Source organism: Corella eumyota, chromosome 1 (genome assembly GCF_963082875.1).
Source record: "Corella eumyota chromosome 1, kaCorEumy4.1, whole genome shotgun sequence".
Taxonomy (NCBI): domain Eukaryota; kingdom Metazoa; phylum Chordata; class Ascidiacea; order Phlebobranchia; family Corellidae; genus Corella; species Corella eumyota.
This window is the reverse complement of record NC_137490.1, coordinates 22,208,793-22,230,139: the sequence shown is the minus strand read 5'-3', so window position 1 is coordinate 22,230,139 and position 21,347 is coordinate 22,208,793. Positions and strand designations below refer to the sequence as shown.

The window sequence follows — 21,347 nt, the reverse complement described above, 5'->3', positions numbered from 1 at the left end:
ATATTATAGATTATAATTGCCTGATAATAACCTACTGATTGGTTTTTGGCTTGGCAGATTTAAGTTATTTTTGCTTTTTGTATGTTTGTTATTAATCAGTAAGATTTCCTAGATTCCCATTTTGAGATTATATTAAATGATTTAAACAACGTTTAGAAGTATACAACATTAATAAACATACTCCATGGTAAGCAAAAAAATATAAACATTATACAAACATAACAAAAATGTTATTGCAATCAAAAATAAATTAGCAAAAATTATAAAAAAATATAAATTTTGAGTAATATTATTTTTTAGAATAAAACCCCTACCTCTGGTACTGCCATCATCTTCTGTTTTAGAATATTATCGAGGATAAAGCTAAACGCAACTTGATCGTCATCATCTAATAACGGGTTGATCGCTTTCTCAAGTCTCATCAATTTATCCTCAAGTACCTAAAAATATTAAAAAAATTTTCAACCAAATTATTAAAAATATATCTAAATTATTTAATTTTTAGAAAAAAATATTTTAAAAAAATGTCAAAGTTAGGTAATCTATAAATAATAAAGCTTAGTGAACAATAGATATATATATATGTCCAATTTATAGGCCTACAAAATAAATTAAACTGCCATTTATGGTGGGAGGGTAAATTATCACTGGCAAATATTAGTTAAGAGTTGCAACCATATTACAACAATTGAGTGTAAGGTAGGCTCGACTAGCTAATATAATGGAGTTTAGTGGTTGATATGTGAATATCTTTCCAATTAAAAGGCCTTTAAAATAAACTGCCGTTTGTGGTGCACGGGCAAGTTATTGAAGGCAAATATTAGTTGCAACCATTACATATATTGGAATTTAGTGGTTGATATGTATATGTATGTCCAATCTTATAGTTGTAATAAAAAACTATTGCTTATGGTACTTGGGTAAATTTATAACGGCAATTCCAAGTTAAGAGTTGCAATAATTCTACAGAAACTGAAATGCCGACCATATTGCAAGGGCAGGCTATTACCTTGTATATATAAGGGAGCCTATTCAAAAGAACATGTATAAGCCTAATTTTGATTTTGTTGAATGTGTGACTTAAATGTAAAGTAACATAAGTTACTCCGACCCAGTCTCGAGTTAACTTTTGCAGTTTGGGATATAATATAGATTATAATTGCCCGGTAATTATGCTGCTAATTTATTGCTGGCTCAGCAGGAGTTCATACCGTTTATAGCACCTTACTCAAGGACGCTACAGCATAAGATCAGTGGGATTGAACCCACGAAAAGAACATGTATAAGCCTAATTTTGATTTTGTCGAATGTGTTACTTAAACATAGAGTAACATCAGTTACTCCGACCCAGTCTCGAGTTGCCTGTGGCAGTTTGGGATATAATATAGATTATAATTGCCCGATAATTATGCTGCTAATTTATTGCTGGCTCAGCAGGAGTTCATACCGTTTATAGCACCTTACTCAAGGACGCTACAGCATGAGATCAGTGGGGATTGAACCCACGACCTCATGTGTGGTATAGCAAGTGTTCTTACCACTACACCACGCCGCTGGTCAATGCAATAATATAATCTTACCTTGAATTGATCTTCCATATATTGCAACATACTTTGTGAAACCTTAGTAAGAGGGGATTCTATTCCGTTGTAGATCCGTGAGTTGGCCACAATAAGTTCAACATGTTCCCGAAAGTCAGCTCTGGATAAATAATTATGCTTCCGGAGGTTCTCTCTCATTGTCTGTAAAATTAAAATAACAAAGGTTAAGATAAACAAAAAATTCATTTAAAATGAAATATATAATGTGAAGTTAACTTAAGATCAAACACAAAAAAAGTGTTCTTACCACTATACCATAACGGCAGCGTGGTGTAGTGGTTAGAACACTTACTACACCACACATAAGGTCGTGGGTTCAATCCCCACTGATCTCATGCTGTAGCGCCCTTAAGTGAGGCGATATAAACGGTATGAACTCCTGCTGAGCCAGCACTTAATCATCAGCATAATTACCGGGCAATTATGGTCTCTATAATATCCCAAACTGCCACAGGCAACTCGAGACTGGGTCGGAGTAACTGATGTTACTCTTTGTTTAAGTCGCGCATTCGACTTTCCCACATCGAGGATAAAGATATATACAAAAAAAAAGCACCCAATTAAAATAAAACATCAAAAGTGAAAATAACTGAAGTCAGATGCAGAAATTTGAGGGAAATTAATCCAGGATTAATGCTGATTTTAAGTTTAAGTCACACCAAGATAAAATCTACAGATTGGTTTTTAGCTCAGCAGGAGTTTATACTGTTATTAGGTCTCTACTTAAGGGCATGAGAGCAGTAAAGGGGGACCTCATGTAGTAAGCTTAGTGATCTTATTACTATACTTTATTACCTGCAAGTCCATTGGTTTCTCAATAATTTTGTGATAATCTTTTACAGATCTTGGATTAACTGGACATTTAAATGGCTCAATCTAAAAACAAAGAAAAAATTTTTTGAATTATTTATGTAAAAACTACAGATTTTTATTTAAAAAAAAGGTCTTTTAAGTAAAAATGTAAAACTTTCTGTCCTTTTAAATCAATCAATAAAAACAGAAAATTATAAATAATAACATTATTCACTAATAAATGTAATCACTTATTTAAAAAAAAAACAGGCTAAAAAATTATTAAGTTTGACAATTTTTTAGCTTAATGACATAGATTAATAAAAATATATATGCAAAATTCCACTTCAAAAATCAAGGATAATCAAGAATAGATTTTATTGAAAAAATACTAAAACCCTTAAACTCACATCGGGCAAATCTCTCATTCCATTAAGCACGTTCTCAAGTAAAGTTGACAAAGTAACAACAGGGTCGGCTCTCCTTCGTTCCTTCTTCTTCGTGATTCGTGTTAAATAATCACAATGTGTCACTGAACCCTGTATATTAAATATAACTTTATTTAGCAGTGTCCACCCATTACATTAAAAACCATTTAACCAAATAAATATTTTTGTAAAAACCCAAATTCATAAATTTCTTTAATGCCATTCCCTTTTTTACATAAAAAAAATTCCGATTATTTGTACTTATCGGCTCTCATGAATCTAAAGATTACAAATTATACAAGAAAATTAGCTGGGACCATACAATATGACAGAAAATTATTCAGTACCGCATTGTACAAGAGAGAATTACCAAAGTTTTAATAAGAACCATAAAGTAAAAGTGATCCAAAAAAGACCTTACACAAACGGCCCACAGAATAAGAAAACTGCCATTTGTGGTGCTCAGGGTAAATTATTGTGGGCAAATGATAGTAAAGAGTTGCAACCATATTACAACAAACAAAATCCCAACTAAAATATAAGTTATTAAATATTTTTAAATAAAATAATGTTAAAACTAAATGATAGACCACCTGATATCTTCTTTTTTTCCTAGGAACAGGAGTGGAATAGATAGAAGATGTGCTTGGAGTTGATTCTGGGTTTTTAAATTTCAAAACCAAAGATTTTCTGCGGACCAACTCAGCTCTATTAAGTAAAGTTTACAAAATTAAACATTTTTTAAAAACGAAAATAATATACAATTAACACCTATAAATACTTACAATATGCGGCTTAATAACATTAGATATTATATTTAAAAATTTATACAACATAACATAATCACAATAAAAATATTCAAAAAAGAGTATAAATAATAATTATTATCATATAAATGGAACATAATTATTTAAAATAAAATCCTCAAAGTAAATCCTAGTTGTTCGAAATATGAATGTATCATAATCTAAACCTATTACATTACAGTTATAGTTGATTATATTTAATTGGAGAGTTGATTATATTTAATTGTGTTGTTTGTTGTATGGTGATTTTAAGCTATCTGTAAATGCTTGATTCGAGGGTAAACGGTGTGGCATTGGTGCATCTTTCACCTAATCTATGGCTAAAATCAGTAAACCAAACAACTAAAAATCTATATGTAATATGCATATATATATATATATATATATATATATATATATATATATAATGAGCCCTTTGGACAATACATTCATGTATTTTTTATGAATGTCCAAATAAGCATTCGAATAAAAAAACTGCTGTTTGTGGTGCCTGTGTAAATTACAAGCAAATAAAATTTTAACATATTAGGCAACTATAATTTCAATTGTACAGTGGGCTATCGATTAGTTTCGATAAAGAACCTAGCCAGCTAAAACATGAAAGAAACAAAAACTTAAATCCCATAAACTCACTGCTTAAATATATCCTTGGATAAAGTGATCTTCGTTCCATCAACCTTCACTAAATTTTGTGAATCGGTGAAGATCTTCTTCTCCATATCCTCTTCTTGTTCCTGGGTCAAAGCTACGGGGCGATCAGGGAATGTTTTGTTGTACGCAGGGCAATACCTGTTTGTTCTCATATGACCCAAGCCCCCACAAGCCCCACATTTCATTTGCTAAAAAAAAATAATAATAATACTGGGTAAAGAAAATTACAATTTGACAAACTACATTGACTTATATAAAAGAAATTATTTCGCATTATATTTGTCACAAGATTGAATAACTAAATAATCTAATTATTACTGATAGTTTAAAAGTTAATTGCTCCATATGATGTTTGCAGTAACATATCTATATTAAAACTTAAGTAAATATATGTTTTAATGTTGAATTTAATGGTCTTAAAATAGGAACTTTTGTTTGTGGCGTGCAGGTAAATTATCACTAGCAAATTTAGGTTGGAAACTAAAAAACCATATTATGACAATTTAAATATCAACTGTTAGGCAAGTTATCTACAAGTTTTAATATGGTATAATGTAAGTAAACCGTATAATCAATATATAACGAAGCCTGGTGGCCCCTATATACATATCTATATATTTATGTCCAGAATTTAGTTGAAACCTCTGTTTATGGTGCATTGGTAAATTATTGCAGGCAAATATTGTTGTGAGTTGCCATATTATAATTTAAAGCAAAAGAAAACAACCAAATTAAATTGTAACTTAATTGTAAGTCATTTCAAACAAGGTCAATCAAAACAGTAATAACATAGCAATAACTTTACATAATAAAAAACATCAAAGAACTTCAACTTACTGAACCAGCCTTGCTGTTATCCACTTTCACATCATTTCCTCTTTTATCTTTTTTTCTCTCACTATTCTCCTTCTCCTGGTTCCTCTTGATCCTCCTTAACTGATCCTGGATCCTCCTTTTCTCTCTTCTCATCTCCTCCCGATGTTGCTCGTCCAACATCATGAACTTCCGGATAAAATCTTCATTCTGGAAAATAAAAATGTTTCAGATTGTTTGAGGTTAACATATTGGCAGAATTATGAGTCAGAACTTTTTCCTGAAAAACTGAATCTTAGTTAAAGATGCTACAACATGCCAGAAACACAAATAAAGGTTGAAATCTAAAGTCTTTTATTAAGAATGCTATGCCAGCAGTAAGAATTAAACCCAGGACCTAACATTTTACTCAAAGATTCTACAACATGCCAGCAGTGGAAATCAAACCAAGGACTCTGAGTCTTAATATAATAAGATGCTACAACAGCTTGCAATGGCAATTAAACCAAAGACCCCAGGTAACTTAAAAATGCTATAAAATGCCAGAAATAGAAATCAAACCCCGGAACACAGTTTTTACTGAAAAATGCTAAATAATACTACAAAATGTCATTAGTGGGAATCAAACCCGTAACCTTTTTAATCTAACCCAAATAATATCCAGTTTTAAAATTTTTTAAACCGAACATACTCCCTTAACTTGCAATGAAATATAAATTAGTATAATTACCTTAGAAGATCTGATTCTGACATAAGCATCGATAACTTCAGTTTTTCTCACAATCTCGGTTCGAACAAATTCTGTTCCGTCTTCTTCTCTAAACTTTCGATGAATTTTCATACATCTGCCAGCCTATAATAATAAACATAAAAGTAAATCATGATTTTTGAGCAGCTAAAAGTTAACATTTAGCAAAATAAAAATGTTTAACAGTTTCGCATTAAGAAAATACAAAAAACAGGTTTTTATACACATTTTTTATACACATTTTCTTTATACACATTTTTTTATACACATTTTCTTTATACACATTTTTATCTGAAAGTTAACAGGTCAAATTTACCAATATAAAAAAGTTTAAATGTTTTGCATTAGAAAAATACAAAAACAGGGGTAATAGAGCCTGATAGAGCAAAATATAAGCCTAATAGTGCTTTAAAACTTAATTTAAAAATCACTTACATAAAAAGTTAAAAACAGATTTAGGTTTAGACGTTTAAACAGAGTTATAATTAAAAAAAAAAATACTAATAATCTAAGTTTATATTTAAAACTGTTTTACATAAATAATGCAACTAAAAAATTGATTAAAAATATTTTTTTAACAGTTTTTATAAACATTTTTATCCTCGATGTGGTCGACTTCACGACCTAAACATAGAGTAACATTCGTTACTCCGACCCAGTCTCGAGTTGCCTGTGGCAGTTTGGGATATTATAGATTATAATTACTCGATAATTATACTGTTGATTAGGTGCTGGCTCAGCAGGAGTTTATACTGTTTATAGCGCCTTACTCAAGGGCGCAACAACATATGAGCAGTTGGGATTGAACCAAGACCTTCTGTAGTAAAGTAAAGTGTTCTGATTACTACAAAACAGAATAAAAATAATTACCAATGATCCTAAGTTTGCCACTCCTGCATTTTCCTCCTCTTGTTTTTTCCCTTTCCTCCTCCTCCTCCTCCTGTGCTCTTCTCCTCCGAGTTCATCATCTTCATTAACTCCTTCCTTTCCTGCTCCTCCTTCTCCATCGACATCTAGTGGTCAAAATATATGAAGATAAAGAAGTTTACTAAAATTTATAAAAAAATAAAACAAACAGATTTAAAAAAATTTTTTTATAAAAAGTAATGTTTGGAATAATTTAAAATTGTTTATTTTTTATGATATAAATTACAGTAATTTATAATTTTAAATTAATATTAAGGATAAGCATTACTTAATAATATCAACATATTAACCTGTACAGTTGACTTTCTATTACTCAATATATTCTCAATATTTTTTCCCATCTCTTCAAAATCAGAGTCGTCAGCTGAACTACTATCTTCATCTGTTGATAAAATTTCACGGGACGATAAAACCCTGAGTATAAAAGAAGAAAGAGTTTAGTTGTTTTATAAATTTATAAATTTTAATACCTATTTAGAGTTTAAAAAAAAGAATTTTTGTTATTTTTTTAATCGTAAAAATCTATTTTGTGGTTCATATTATAATTGATCCATTTTAAAATTTTTTTTTAGTTTGTTTTATTTTTAACTTAATAGTCATTACTATAAACTAAAGTATTACCTTTTAATTTGTTTTTAAATGTTTGTAACATGAAAAATAAATATTACTGGAATAAAGATATTAATTTATTAATTTTTTTAACTTGAACAAATACCAATAAAAATGTTAAAATTAAATTACAAATTAAAAATTATTTAAAAAATAAAATTAAAAATGTAAATATAAAAATAATACTTTAATAATAAAAAAACTATTATATTTTAAAAATGTTAAAATCAAATTACAAATTAAAAATTATTTAAAAAATAAAGTTAAAAATGTAAATATAAAAATAATATTTCAATAAAAAAAAACTATTATTTAAACTAAAAAACTGAACACAGAGGTGATTAAAATGGTAAAAAGATTAGTTGAAATAAGCAGGAAATTTATGACAATCCCCATTTCCTTAAATCTTTATTCTCTATAAATTCTCTTTATAATTTCCACTATTCACCATACTATATAATAGCAGGCATGTGCTACATACATACAGTGTTTTCAACATTATTCATAGCTGGTTTATTTTTAGATATTCAGATTTATTGTTTTTATATTTTCCACTATCAATTTACTATAATAGAATATTGAATACATTAGCAAAGCAATGTAAGGATAGATTTAAATGTTATTTATAAAGAGTATAACTTATATTTCTATAAATATCTGGTTTAAAACATATGTTTATGTTAGTGTATTAGTATATAGAATATAAACATGTTTGTTTTTTTTTTAGCTTATATATTTTCATAATATAGCACGATATATATTTAAAAGTTATTTAAATTTAGATGTCTATATAGTTTTAAAACAACTATTTTACTTTAGAGTTTTAGATAAAAAGCTTTTATAAAGGTTTTATTAGGAATGTTTTATGTGTTTTTAGATTGAACACCATTATTTACTTTATTTTTAGTCGATTTTAAATAATAATTAAAGATATAATTAGCAATACCCAGTAAAAATGAGGCTATATGTCAGATTTTAATAACATCCATATTCAGTATTAGGTATTTACCAGAAATTTTTATTATTCAGTCTATAAATAACTTAAAAATAATTCTATATAAATTAAATTTATTTAAACAAATTAAAAATTTTTCCACAAATATGAAAAAAAATAGATCAAAATTTATCTGTAAAAATATATAAAAACCTTAAAATTAAATTAATTTTAAAAACTAGTAAAATATAGGCAATAAGATATAAAAGGTAAAATACAATAAAGAAGGCAAACCAGGATACAGACAATAGACAAACAAAACTCTAATTTATCTTCTCAATGTTTGAATAAGAATTTACTTAAGTAAAGGACCATAAAATATCAATTTAATCGTCCTGTATTGACATTAGGAGCATAAAATAAGTCTTAATAATAGTGAAGTGCTTTATTATAATAACTAGCTTTAGAATATAATAGAAAGGTTATTTATTATCTTAATTTATTAATAACAAAGATTTAAAATATTGGGTATTGGCAAATAAAAAGTATATTAAAAAAAAAATTATTAAATAGAGTGTGAAAAAGCTTACTAATTTAAAACTATACAGTTAGAATAATTTAATTTACAATATGGGTACTAATTTTACTGTTACAAAACAAAAACTTAGTAATAGTAGTTAAAAAAGTCTTTAAATCTTAATGTAATGTCATGTTATATTGTAAATAGTATTAGTATTAATAAATTTTTGGCATGTTTTAAGTTATAAAAATAATTGTATCATTTTTTAACCCTAAAAATGTGTTGGTAATTATATATTACATTCTTGTCACTTTAAATAATGCCCAAGATTTTAAATATAAAAAAAAAACTGTAGCCAGAAATTCTAAAGCAAATATAAAATTAAAAAATTACAGAGACTATCACCAATAACAAAGCCTTACAGACAGACTAAAAAGCAGTGAAGTAAAGCAGTTACACATGATCAGGTTAGTGGGAAATTTTACTTGAAGTTGAATAATGAGAAAAAAAATTTTGAAACGTGGACAGTTTTGGAAATTGAACAGTAAGTTAAGTATAGTGTATTATAATGGTTTAAAGTCAGTAGTTAAATGTGTTAAAAATAGCAAGTTAAATAAGGTAAAAATACTGCTAATGATAAACTAATAAAAATTTAACCATTTGATATTACTTTAAACCTAATGTCTGAAATATTATTATAAATTTAATGCAAATAAATTGATTATTGTTTTATATTTTTACTAACAGTAAGTTACGTACAATTTAAAGCTAATATAGTTATTTTAACTAAACTAGTGTTTATATTAGAAAAAAAAAAAATTTATAAAAATATTGAATAACAAAATTAGTGCATTTTAGAGTATTCATTTCATTTAGATTTTAAAACATATTGTTATTAAATCTTATTATTCTGAACCGATATGTTAAAAGAATCAATTTAAATTTAATTAAAACATTTTGTAACCACTACTGTTCTATCTTAACAGTAAGACTATTCAATATTTTAAAATAAAAAAATAAAAGTTTTAGATTTCAGGAAAAAATCAAGATTTTTGATGAAAAATAAAAATATTAAGTTAAAATATAAAAAAAGGGAATTTTAAAATCTTTAATAAAAGTTTAAAAGATTATTATAAAATATAACCTAAATACAACTAAATCCCATTTTTAATTTAAAAAAAAGAGCTTATTTTATAAACTTAAATGTAGTGTAAATAATGTAAGAATATCAAGAAAGCACAACTTAAATATAAGTGAAAAGAAGCCAAATATATTGCTAGAAGTTTAGCCTAGAGAGAAGTTACGCACGACTTAAGTCCACAGCGAAGAAAGGGATAAAATAAACACAAGAATACAAAGAAAATATTGCTGACAAGTGCTTAAGGTTCAATGTATGACTATTTCAAGGGAATATAAGGTGATAAAAACTAGAAGTTTTATTTTGTATTTTAAGTTAAAAAATGTGTTTTAAAATATAAGAGCTTAAATAGTAGTTTAGGTTTAGGTTTTTAGTTAAAAAAAACTTTTGAATTTAAAGTGTAAAAGTTTAATATTTATAAGCGTTGTCCACTAGTTTTAAGGTTATATGTGTAATAAAAAGTACTTTCTTATTCTATATTTTAAGTTAGAAAATGTGTTTAAAATATAAGAGCTTGAATATTAATGTACAATTAGTTAGTAGATCAATATATATGTTAGTATGAGTATTTCAAACTCTATGTATTGTAGGTTTTATGTATACTTTGACATTAAGTGTAAAAGTTTAATATATATGAGTAGTGTACACTAGTTTGAAATTATGTTTATTATATATATTTTGTTATAATAATGTATAAGCGTTTAATGTATGAGTATTTCTAAGGATTATATATGTGATAAAAACAGGTAGTTTCTTATTTTGTATTTTCAGTTAAAAAAGGTGTCCAAAATTTGGAGTTTAAGTAAAATTGTACAAATATTATAGTAAGTAAAATATATGTTAGTTTAAGCATTTTAAACTTTATGTAATGTAAGTGTTATGTAAACAATACTTCAAAAAATATAGTACAAAGGTTTAAAATTCAAAAGTAGTTTACACTAGTTTATAATAATGTTTATTATATATATTCAGTTTTTAATATATATATTTTAAAACTTTATACACTTTAAAGCTTAGTAAAAAATGATAAAAATAATTTTAAAAATCATGGTTTTTAAAATTGTATAGTTAAATATATGTTAAATATAATTACTAAATAATTAGCACTTATAACAACAAAAATGTAGGTAATTTAAAGTCTTTTTTACTATATAAAATTATTATAATACCTTAAAAAAAAAAAATTTAATTATAAATTTAATTATTGTAAAATTGCACATGTAGCAAAAATCATACCATTACAAAGTCCAACTAAATTTAATAACATATTAATTACATCAATAATACCATACAATATATAACATAGGGTGTATAACATACAATCAGTTAATTGTATGCTATATATAATATATATTATAATGTATGGGTATTGTAAGATAAGATATCCATTAAAACAGTATGTTTAAGTAGGTTGTTTGTAGAACTGCTATCAGCCTTATACTTACAGTTTGTTGACTTAAAGTAAGGACAGCTTAAATTTAAACCGCTAGTGCTTAAAATTTTATGCCTTTTACATTAAAGTTATTCAAAATTTTAAGATGTATTATTTGCCAAAAATAGACAAAAATGTTAGAATTTAAAAGTTTGATGATATTTAAATAAGTAAAGTTTTACTAATTGTCTAACTTTTATAACATCTATGTAGGTAGTAAGTTAGTTAAAAAGTTGATAAATTCAGTTTTAATAAATTTTAATGTTATCAGAAAATTAATGCTATACTTAATGTAAAGGCTTTTTATAATACAAAGTCTACTAAAATACAACAATTAAAGTATTTTAACTATAGTAATTTCAAGTTTTTAGCTTCTGCTGTATGAATATACCACTACAATTTACCAAAATTTTACTAAATTTAAGTTTTATATATAATATAAATGAAAAAAAAACGAAATTATTTAAAGTTAAACTAAAACTAAACAATATTATTAAATAATATTTTGCAAAAACCTAAACTATGTTTTAAAATAAAGTTAAAATTTAACTGGTACAATGTTACTAAAAGGTTTACAGTATAGTTAAATTAGCATATTATTTTATATATAAATAAAACCCTAAATATAGTTAAAAACAAAATTTAACAAATTTTACATATTTTTAGATAAATACCACTGTAATAACTGTTATTCAATCAAAAAATAATTAAAATTTTCTTAAAATGGGAAAAGATAATATGACAACAAAGTTAATGGACGAGGAATTTGAAGAAGAAAGTCTGAGTGATGCCAACTCAGAAGATATTGAAGGAGAAACCACTGGTTTACAGAAGTTTAGAATAATTAAGGGAAGCACTGGGACCATGAGTAAGTTATAAACTTTACTTTAAATTTTTTATCAAATTTTTTAAAATTTAAATTAAACAAAACTTTAAGTCTGTATAAAAAATAATAAAATCACCTAATTTTATTTAAAACACTGATTTAAAGTTAAATTAAAACAAACTTAAAATTATTTTACATAGGTTATGCCATCAAAAATTTTTAAAAATGCATATTTTAACTTACTAAGAACAAATTCCCTTTTCATTCCAAATTTACTGCTTTTATACAATATTTCACACATTAATAAAAGTGTCAAAAAGAAATAAAAACTGACAATATCATGTTTTTAAACAGACCAAAATAATCAAATATTTAATCCTTATTTTACACTAAAACAGGGCTTTTAAATTTATACCAATTTTTAATCATTTTTTGAATTTATTTTTTAGGTGGATGCAGTCAAGTTATTGTTTTCCTAATGTTCTGGCTAGTTATGATGGGAATATGTATGCTAATGGTGCATATTGTTGCTCGTAATGATGTACACAGACAGACCATACTCTTGGTAGCATTAGCTGTCTCATGGATTGTACTTGCTAACATTTTCGCGGTTGCAGTGTTCGTTATCGACAAGTGTCATGCGTTTAATAAACAACCCCGACTGTCAGAGGCACTTGTTCACACACAATTCGCTCTTGGGGGGGTCATTGGGGGGTGGTTAGCGTTATGCTTAACTTGCTACCGCCCTCCTGGGGTGAAAAGTGAGCGAATATCGGGGTTTATTTGTAGAGGGATGATATTTTCCGCGATTGGTTTAGGTTTAATTGTGTTTGTTGTGTTAAGAATAATCGTGCCTAATGTTGGAGTTTTGTACCCACATTGAATGTTTAATTAAAGTTTAAATGCAGTAATTTATGGAATATGCAAAACTGAACAAGGAAACCAAAGATTTTTTTATTTTTCAACTGTTTTTAAGTTAACAAAAATATCCGAAGTCAACCAGAAAAATTTTAAACTATTTCGTATTTTGTGCTAATTTTTTTACCCATTTTTATTTAAATTTTATTATTTTATAGTTTTTAAAGATATTTTTGTTCAAAGGTACAAATATTTCTATATCAAGTGCTATTTTATACTTAACAAAACACTGATAAAACCATATCATAATCCTAAATATGACAAAAAAACAAAAAATCTTCTGAAGGAGAAAAATCAAAAATTGTAAAAATCGCAACTAACCATTTTTCATTGTGCTTATTAACACTAATTTGCTGTTTTATCCGAATACGCTTTTTCCGAATACTTAAGTGCTAAGTTGTTGTTATTTATAAGAAAATATTTATAGAAATAAAACTGTAAGAAAATTCTGATTTTTTGATTTGAAATGATTTAAAATGACTAAATATCAAGGTTTAAAAAAAAGGATGTAAAAAGATAGCTAACAATAAATATCAGGTTGTTATTAAATTAACTTTAAAAATAGAAATGATGTCATTTAACTGGAATTAAATTACAAAAACAACATCAATTGTATGTAAATTATCTACTGTCTATTTTTTAGACAAACACCAAGAGCCTTTAAACTAAAATACTAAAACAAATTTGTATGTAAATTAACTATTATATCTAACTTACAAACTTATCTAGTTAAATAAATAAATAAATTATATTTCAAATGACAAAAAAAGGTGATCTACAATAACTATACAATCAACTTTTTAAATAAATTTTACCAAAACACAATTACTTACTTAAGTAAAAGTATACACAAACTTCTGTATATAATAAAGCTTAGTAGACAATATTAAATTGCCTTTTTTATAGGCCTACAAAAAAAAATAAAACTGGTGTTTGTGGTGCATAGGTAAATTATCCCAGGCAAATTTCAAGAGTTGTAACCATACTACGAAAATTAAATTACAAACTGTTGGTCAAGCTATTGACAAGTTTATTAAAAATTATTCTTATAAAAAAAATTTTTAGTAAACAATCATCACAGTAAGTATATAAACACATTTTAATACACGGTACCAACCACAAAAGTTAACAATTTTTAAGGAAAATCCACTGATATTAAAATTAAGTAAAAATCTACCTTAATGGCAATGCAACCTTATGGTTAAGGCAGTGGAGAAGACAATACAAGGTCCTGGGTTCGATCCCCGCTGTTACCATGAGCTCAAAGCTATTATTAACCTAAACAAAAACAAATGAAACTAACTTGTTCTGAAGATCAAATAATCTCTGGCACTCCTCCTTATATTTCTCCTGGTGCTCCGCCACAGAGAATCTCGTACCCCGAGCAAATTTACTCGCCCCACCAGCCCCCGATCTTGCTTGCTCGGTGGACATGGTTCGCACGACATCGATCACCTCCCATCGAGATAATTTTTTAATCTGTGATGTAATAATAGATTAATATTTGTCACAATAAAAAGAAAGTTTTTACAAATCATAGTTTTCATGAATATGTATCAAAATTAGCCAAAATAATGTCTATCTATATATAACGTAGCTTGGTGGATGGTATGTAGCCAAGTATGTTCAATTTATAGGTCTACAAAATAAATAAAACTGCCATTTGTGGTGTGCAGTTGAATTATCACAACAAATATTTGTTGAGAGTTGTGAACCATTTTATGACAATTAAAATGCAGTCTGTAGGGCTGGCTACTAACTAGTACTTTAAATAAAGCACATTGTTTTATACAAGCCCAAAATTTATATTTTTTAAACTGATTTTTTTTACAACTGTTACCTCTTCATCTGGAACCCCAAACTTCTTGAGAAGTTGTTTGGCATTAGAAAGTGACAATCTTCGTAGATCTGCATCTGTTCCTGTCACTAACTTTTTAGGGGGTGCTGGGGCTGATTCAGCCTGCTAAAAGAGGGTAAATAAAAAGGTAAATTTTACCCAAATTTTAGGGGGTCAATAAAAGGTAAATTTTGTCAATTTTTTGGAGAAAATAAAGGAGTTAGTTTCACCCAATTTTCGGAGTAAATTAAAGAGTAAATTTACCCTTTTTTGGTAGGGGTTTAAATTGTAAATTCAATCCAATTTTTTGGGAGTAAATAAGAGAGTTACAAAGATTTACTTTTGTTTTTTCGTACAGTTAAACATCATAATTAATACTGCAATAATCAAATTAAAGTGGTAAAAAAACAATTTTTTAGCTTAACAGTTGTCCATATTTTAACATTAAAAAACAACTTAGATATCTTACTCTTGGTTGCTGTGGTTTCATTGGAACTTTAACATACGAGAAACCTTCACCACATCCTGTTGGATCTGCTTGTCCTGTTACCTGAGATGTTAAAGCTTGTTAAGCTTTTATGTTTATGTGAATAGTGGTGTATATGAAAAATATTATTTTAATACTAGCAAAAAATTAGTTTTGGCATTTTTAAAAGTGTTTTTAGCACTGGCAATTTAAATTAGAAGTTTAAAAAATACTGTATTGGGTTCTTGGTTTGATTACCACTGCTCTCATGCTGTAGAGCTCTTAAGTAAGGGGCTATAAACGGTATAAACTTCTGCTAAGCCAGCACTTAATCAACAGCATAATTACCGGGCAATTATAATCTATAATATCCCAAACTGCAAAAGTCAACTCAAGACTGGGTTGGAGTAACTGATGTTACTCTATGGTTAGGCCATGAAATTGACCTTCCAACATTGAAAATAAACATATTTTAAAAACATAGAGCATAGTCATTAGTTTTTAAAACTAAACATTGTAATTTACTTTCAGATATCATTAAAAAAAAATAAAGCTTTAAGAGCGTTATTATATAGATAAAAAGTTACTTGTAATAAACATTTTCCCTTCATAGCAGATATAAAAGCTCGCGTTGTATTCCAAGGTGCATTCAATACTTCCTCATCAACCTACAACAAGCAATACATTGATATTAATATAATAAAGCTGATATATGTATATGCTGTTAATGGTCAGAAAAATTATCTCAAGCAATATTATTTACAAGTAACGACCCTATAAAGACAATTTAAAACGCAGTCTAAAGACTATCCACGGAAATCAACAATTTGCTATCAAATATAGCGCATCAACGGTCTACTAAAACCCTAAAAAAAACACGATATAGATTATATTTTATTTTTTTAATAACAGTTAAGTCAGTGATATTTATATGTTTCATTTATAGGTCTTCAAAATAAATAAAACTGATGTATAAAAAAAAATTATTAGACAAATACAATTTAAAAATTGCAACCATATTACAAAAAATAAAATGCCAAACATATGGTGGGTTATTGACTAGTAGTACCAATGCAATATTGGTAAAAAAATAGCGTTAGCACAACTAATTTCAAACCTTCATCTGGTGTTCTTCTTCGTTATCATCCTCTGGAGTATACAACATCGTCTTCTCCCCGTACCCTGCATCTTTGAGTCTTTGTTCAGCTGCTATCATGCTACATCAATGTTCAAAGATAATTAACTTAACTAAAATTGCCTCCACTTTAACCAAAGACTTTAGTTGTAAGTAGTTGCTCTTAGAACAAATAGTAATTTAATTAACTTATAGTAACATACAAACCTGTAGAAAGCACAAGATTGCTCTGGTGAAACCATCGCTCTCATTTCCTCTTCAGTTGGAAGCCGAAACCCATGTTTAATCACCCACCAATTACTATCCTGACCTGTTCAGTTATTTTATTTAAGTTTAAGCAGATTGTGGTGAATGCTTGATAACCAACCAATTCTGTGCATTTCTTTATTTAAACAAAACTTAATTCCTACTACCCCAGCATCGAAGTGAGCTACTTGACAAAACTATTAGCAATTTTACTATTGACCCAGAGGTTTTAAATGTATACTAACAAGCCAAATAATTAACATTTTAGTTAAGAAGTTTCATTAATACCTATTTCAAAAAAGCAATAGTACATTTTACTAGTTAAACTACAGAATTAATACTTAATAAGACTTAATCAATCCAATATATAGTTGTATCTATAACATATAGATATGGGGATAAAGCTTAGTAGACGTTTTTTATGTTTATCAATTGTAAAAGCCTGCAAAAAATTCTGTTTGTGGAGGCCAGGTTAATTATTACAAGTATATATTAGTTTTAAGTGACCATATTATGACATATAAAATCCAATATTTAATGTATGTATGTTCAGTATAGAGACACAATTATAAACTCTGTATAAAATATGCCATAGAAAATATATGGGGCAACCTATCACTACAGTTAAAGTGTAGAACATATAATAAAAAGCAATAATAATGTTCACCTGTTCTGTTAAAATCTGAGCACAATTTCAATCTTTTTCTGATGCTACTTTCTGAATGATTTGGAAACGCTTTTCGTATTTCCTCCATTCTAATCTTTTTTGGATTGTCCTGGTTCTTGGCAAACATTCGATATATGTAAACCTATATAGAAATAACATTATTATAACTTAAATAAATAAATGATGTTTTTATAACTACATCTAATGTTAATTAAACCTTTTTACTTGTACAAGACTAAGATTAAAATAAAAATTTCTAATTTTTGATAAATCTAATGGGTTACACCACATGAGGTCGTGGGTATAATCCCCACTGCTCTCATGCTGTGGCGCCCTTGAGTAAGGCGCTATATACAGTATAAACTTCTGCTGAGCCAGCATTTAATCAGCAGCTTAATTACTGGTCAATTATAATCTATAATATCCCAAACTACCACAGGCAACTCGAGACTGGGTCGGAGTAACTGATGTTACTCTATGTTTAGTTCGCGCATTCGACCTTCCCACATCGAGGATAAAGATATATACACAAAAAATGTCAAAACGTAACAAAATAAATATCTTAGAAATTCTTTGTAAAAATGGAAAATACTTTAACTCACCTGTAGAAAGTCTCTCACATGATTGGTTGCCTTCTTGGAGTTAGGACCAGGTATTTCCACAAGAGGGCACTGTTGACCCACAGTGAATATGAAAGGAACATGTCTGATAAAGTAACTGGAAAAGCAAAATTTAAATAAACTGTAGCCTTAAAAAACTAACACAAAGTCAAATTAATTCAAATGATTAAGACATGCAGTTCAAAAGTCGTATATTGTCTTAAAAAGACAGCAGGTCTAGGGTTTGATTCCCACTGCCACCATGTTATAGTTAAGTTTTTTTATAGAGTATAAAACAACATACTATTGGCAAATCCAGAAAAAATAGTTAGCAGGTTTATAGGATCAGACAATATTACTAAATCAAAAAAAAAACTCTAACAATCATATTTTATTTTAAATATCAAATAATTATTTTAACCCTAGTTACTAGTAAATTGTATTAAACAAGAAATTTCTAATATACATATTAAATGGCCCTAGAAAAAAGTTGCTAATAAATTGTCACAAAACTACTTTATGATAAGATAAAAAAAAACAAAACAAAACAAACCGAATAAAATACAATACTGCTTTAAAAAACTTACTTATGTCTTGTTCTTATCAGTAGAAAGTCAGTGCTATTACTTCTATGTTCATAGATAGGGGAACGATACATATTACATTCAAATGCTTGTAAAGATTGACCGGGAGCTAAGGATCCAAGGAATGGAGAAGAATGACAAAACACAGTTTCACCGTAGCGATATCTTGTTGGATCAGAATCCTTATCCGGTTTCTAAAAGTCAATTAAACAAAAAATTATAATTTAGTAAACCACATTTATTTTTAACATAACTTCAAAAAAGGATTAATTTTAGTTATTTAGGTTTCACTCTTTAAAACAAATTTTAACTATATTTTCTTAACAGTTTAATGAAATTGTAAATAAAAAAAATATGGGAACCTTAAACAAGATTAATAGCTGTTAATAATTGAGATTATTAAACACATTAATTAGAAAAAATATAGTGATTATATTATAAGGGTTTCTTATACAGTAAAGATTATTTAAATAGCTTATATGTTTTAAAGAACCAAAATGTTAAATTAAGCAAAAATTATAAAGATTAAAAGTACGAATAATTTGTCGATTTTAACTTAAGTTCAAATAAACAAAAGTTTTAATAAATTTAAAACAACAAAAAACTAGTTTAACAATAAATCAACAACTGGTATAGTGGTCAGAAAACTTTAGGTCCTGGGTTTAATTCCAGTTGTTTTTCTACTGTTGCGATCTTCAGTAAAACGTTATAAACGATATAAACTGCTGCTAAATGTATAATAAACAAATAAGGTACTTACCCTTTTATGATAATTTTTAACCTTCAAAGCCATCCCAACTTGAGACAAAAGAGGAGGAAACTCCTCGCTATATTCACACAACACTAGGTGGCCATCAAGAGCTGTTAAATCATCCAACTTCCGCATAAAGAAGACTTCACCTCCTCCAGAAGCTGCTCTTTCTTGCTCACGTTGTTTTGCTCTAAAAAAAGTCATTAACTAAAAATTTGCAAAATTCTGTTTTTAAAAAAAATTAAAATTTGCCATAAATTGGTTTAATGACTCCAAAAAAGTTTACTTAAGTTTAACAAAAGATCAGAATTTACTTGAGGCAAACTCGACTTTAGTGACTTAAAAAAAATTAAAAAAAAAAAAACTTGAGTTTTTAATCCAGGATCAGAGTTCACTCAATTTTAGCTACTCCAAAAAAAGTTAACTTAAGTTTGATACAGGATCAGAGTAAATTCAAATTTAGGCCAAAATCAGAGTTAACTTGAGTTTAACTTAACTTTAGTGACTTCAAATAAGTAAACTCAAAATTAATTTGTGATCAGAGTCAACTCAAGCTTAACTTGAGATCAAAACTCAAGTTTAACTCAACTTTAGAATTTGCCCTAAATCGTGTTTATTGACTCCAAAAAAGTTTACTCAAGTTTGATCAAAGCTTACTCGAGGCAAATTTGTGACTTAAAAAAAATTAACTTGAGTTTTTATCCAGGATCAGAGTTTACTCATTTTAGCTACTCCAAAAAAAGGTAACTTAAGTTTGATACAGCATCAGAGTAAATTCAAATTTAGGCCAAAATCGGAGTTAACTTGAGTTTAACTTAACTTTAGTGACTCTAAATAAGTAAACTCAAATTTAGATCGTAATCAGAGTCAACTTAAGCTTAACTTGAGATAAAAACTTGAGTTTTACTTAAATTTTTTGTGACTTTACCGTAAAAATAATTCTAGTAATTTATAACCACTTACTTTTTCCTTAAATGTTTCATAACACAGTGAACTTTATGGAACCCAGGTTTAGCTAGACTACCATGTTGGTACAACCTTAACTGAGGTCTGTGGAAGTGTTGAAGTTTAACCTGGTTCATGTTGGTGGAGAACAACATTGGATGAAGCTCCATAGCTGGGGTGGAATGCTAGAATAATAAAGAAAAATTTTAGTTTGCTAAAGTGGTATAATGGTCAAGACAGCAGACAAACAGTTTTTGGTTTAAGTCACACATACGCAACATTATTCACCCTTTGAGCGTTAACAATAGCTCAAACATATTACATTTGCACACTCTTTCCACCAAAAATCCCTAAAACCTATTATTTTAAGATAATACCAAAAAGAAATGAAATAATAATAATTTATCTTTGATGTAGGAAGGTTACCTGATTAATGCAATATAAATTAACACCCTGACCCAGTATGGGGCTATATAGAATTTAAAAGCTTTTTGTTGTATGGCAAAAAGTTAAAATTATCAATATAACATGCTAATACCTTCACTTATTAAAAAAAAATATTCCTAGCATCCATGAAACTAATAACCTGTTGGTTTTAATTACCATTTTAAGTAATTTTCTAGGCACAGCAAGAGAAAGTACTTTAAGCACATTAATTAAAAGGCACTTTTACTAAAAAGCATTGGGTCCCATATCCAGGACCTTAAGCAGTTACCCCAATGTTAAAAACCTTCCAACCTGTAAAACGCTGCTCATAAGTCCAATAGCAAGTGAGTCAACAGCAGATTTTCTAGGGTCGTAGAAGTTATCGTTAGAGAGGTTCCATGTGTCATGTTTGTGTAAAGAGTCCTCCTCTTCCTTCTCCTTGTTGCCTTGATTACAAATTATTGAAGTAATTAAAAAAATTAATCAAGCTTTATTAAAATTAAAAAAAAATTATTATAATTTTCAGTTTTTTAATATTTATTTTATCC

At 27.6% G+C, this 21,347-nt stretch overlaps 2 protein-coding genes across 2 annotated transcripts in view; one reads left to right on the top strand and one right to left on the bottom strand.

The window, feature by feature from the left end:
* LOC145763326 (transcription initiation factor TFIID subunit 1-like) overlaps nucleotides 1-21,347 on the bottom strand; it is a 32,765-nt gene that overhangs the window by 4,404 nt on the left and 7,014 nt on the right. The window contains 23 exon segments of the mRNA XM_082574755.1: nucleotides 315-440; nucleotides 1,581-1,742; nucleotides 2,397-2,477; nucleotides 2,804-2,932; nucleotides 3,415-3,529; nucleotides 4,261-4,466; nucleotides 5,116-5,301; nucleotides 5,822-5,944; nucleotides 6,710-6,759; nucleotides 6,762-6,852; nucleotides 7,057-7,180; nucleotides 14,447-14,622; nucleotides 14,984-15,103; nucleotides 15,450-15,530; nucleotides 16,034-16,114; nucleotides 16,564-16,663; nucleotides 16,789-16,891; nucleotides 17,495-17,636; nucleotides 18,097-18,211; nucleotides 18,681-18,871; nucleotides 19,438-19,618; nucleotides 20,392-20,558; nucleotides 21,112-21,245. Of these exon segments, the coding sequence (XP_082430881.1) occupies nucleotides 315-440; nucleotides 1,581-1,742; nucleotides 2,397-2,477; nucleotides 2,804-2,932; nucleotides 3,415-3,529; nucleotides 4,261-4,466; nucleotides 5,116-5,301; nucleotides 5,822-5,944; nucleotides 6,710-6,759; nucleotides 6,762-6,852; nucleotides 7,057-7,180; nucleotides 14,447-14,622; nucleotides 14,984-15,103; nucleotides 15,450-15,530; nucleotides 16,034-16,114; nucleotides 16,564-16,663; nucleotides 16,789-16,891; nucleotides 17,495-17,636; nucleotides 18,097-18,211; nucleotides 18,681-18,871; nucleotides 19,438-19,618; nucleotides 20,392-20,558; nucleotides 21,112-21,245 (2,984 nt within the window).
* LOC145762259 (uncharacterized) lies at nucleotides 12,070-13,595 on the top strand. Its single transcript, XM_082574638.1, has 2 exons — nucleotides 12,070-12,267; nucleotides 12,675-13,595. Exons 1-2 carry the CDS (start codon nucleotides 12,123-12,125, stop codon nucleotides 13,106-13,108), a joined length of 579 nt encoding a protein of 192 aa, XP_082430764.1. The 5' UTR covers nucleotides 12,070-12,122; the 3' UTR covers nucleotides 13,109-13,595.

Coding starts and splice junctions, on each gene's coding strand:
- LOC145762259 (XM_082574638.1), top strand. CDS start 12,123: ATGGGAAAAGATAATATGACAACAAAGTTAATGGACGAGGAATTTGAA. Junction 12,268..12,674: donor GGGAAGCACTGGGACCATGA/GTAAGTTATAAA, acceptor TTTATTTTTTAG/GTGGATGCAGTCAAGTTATT.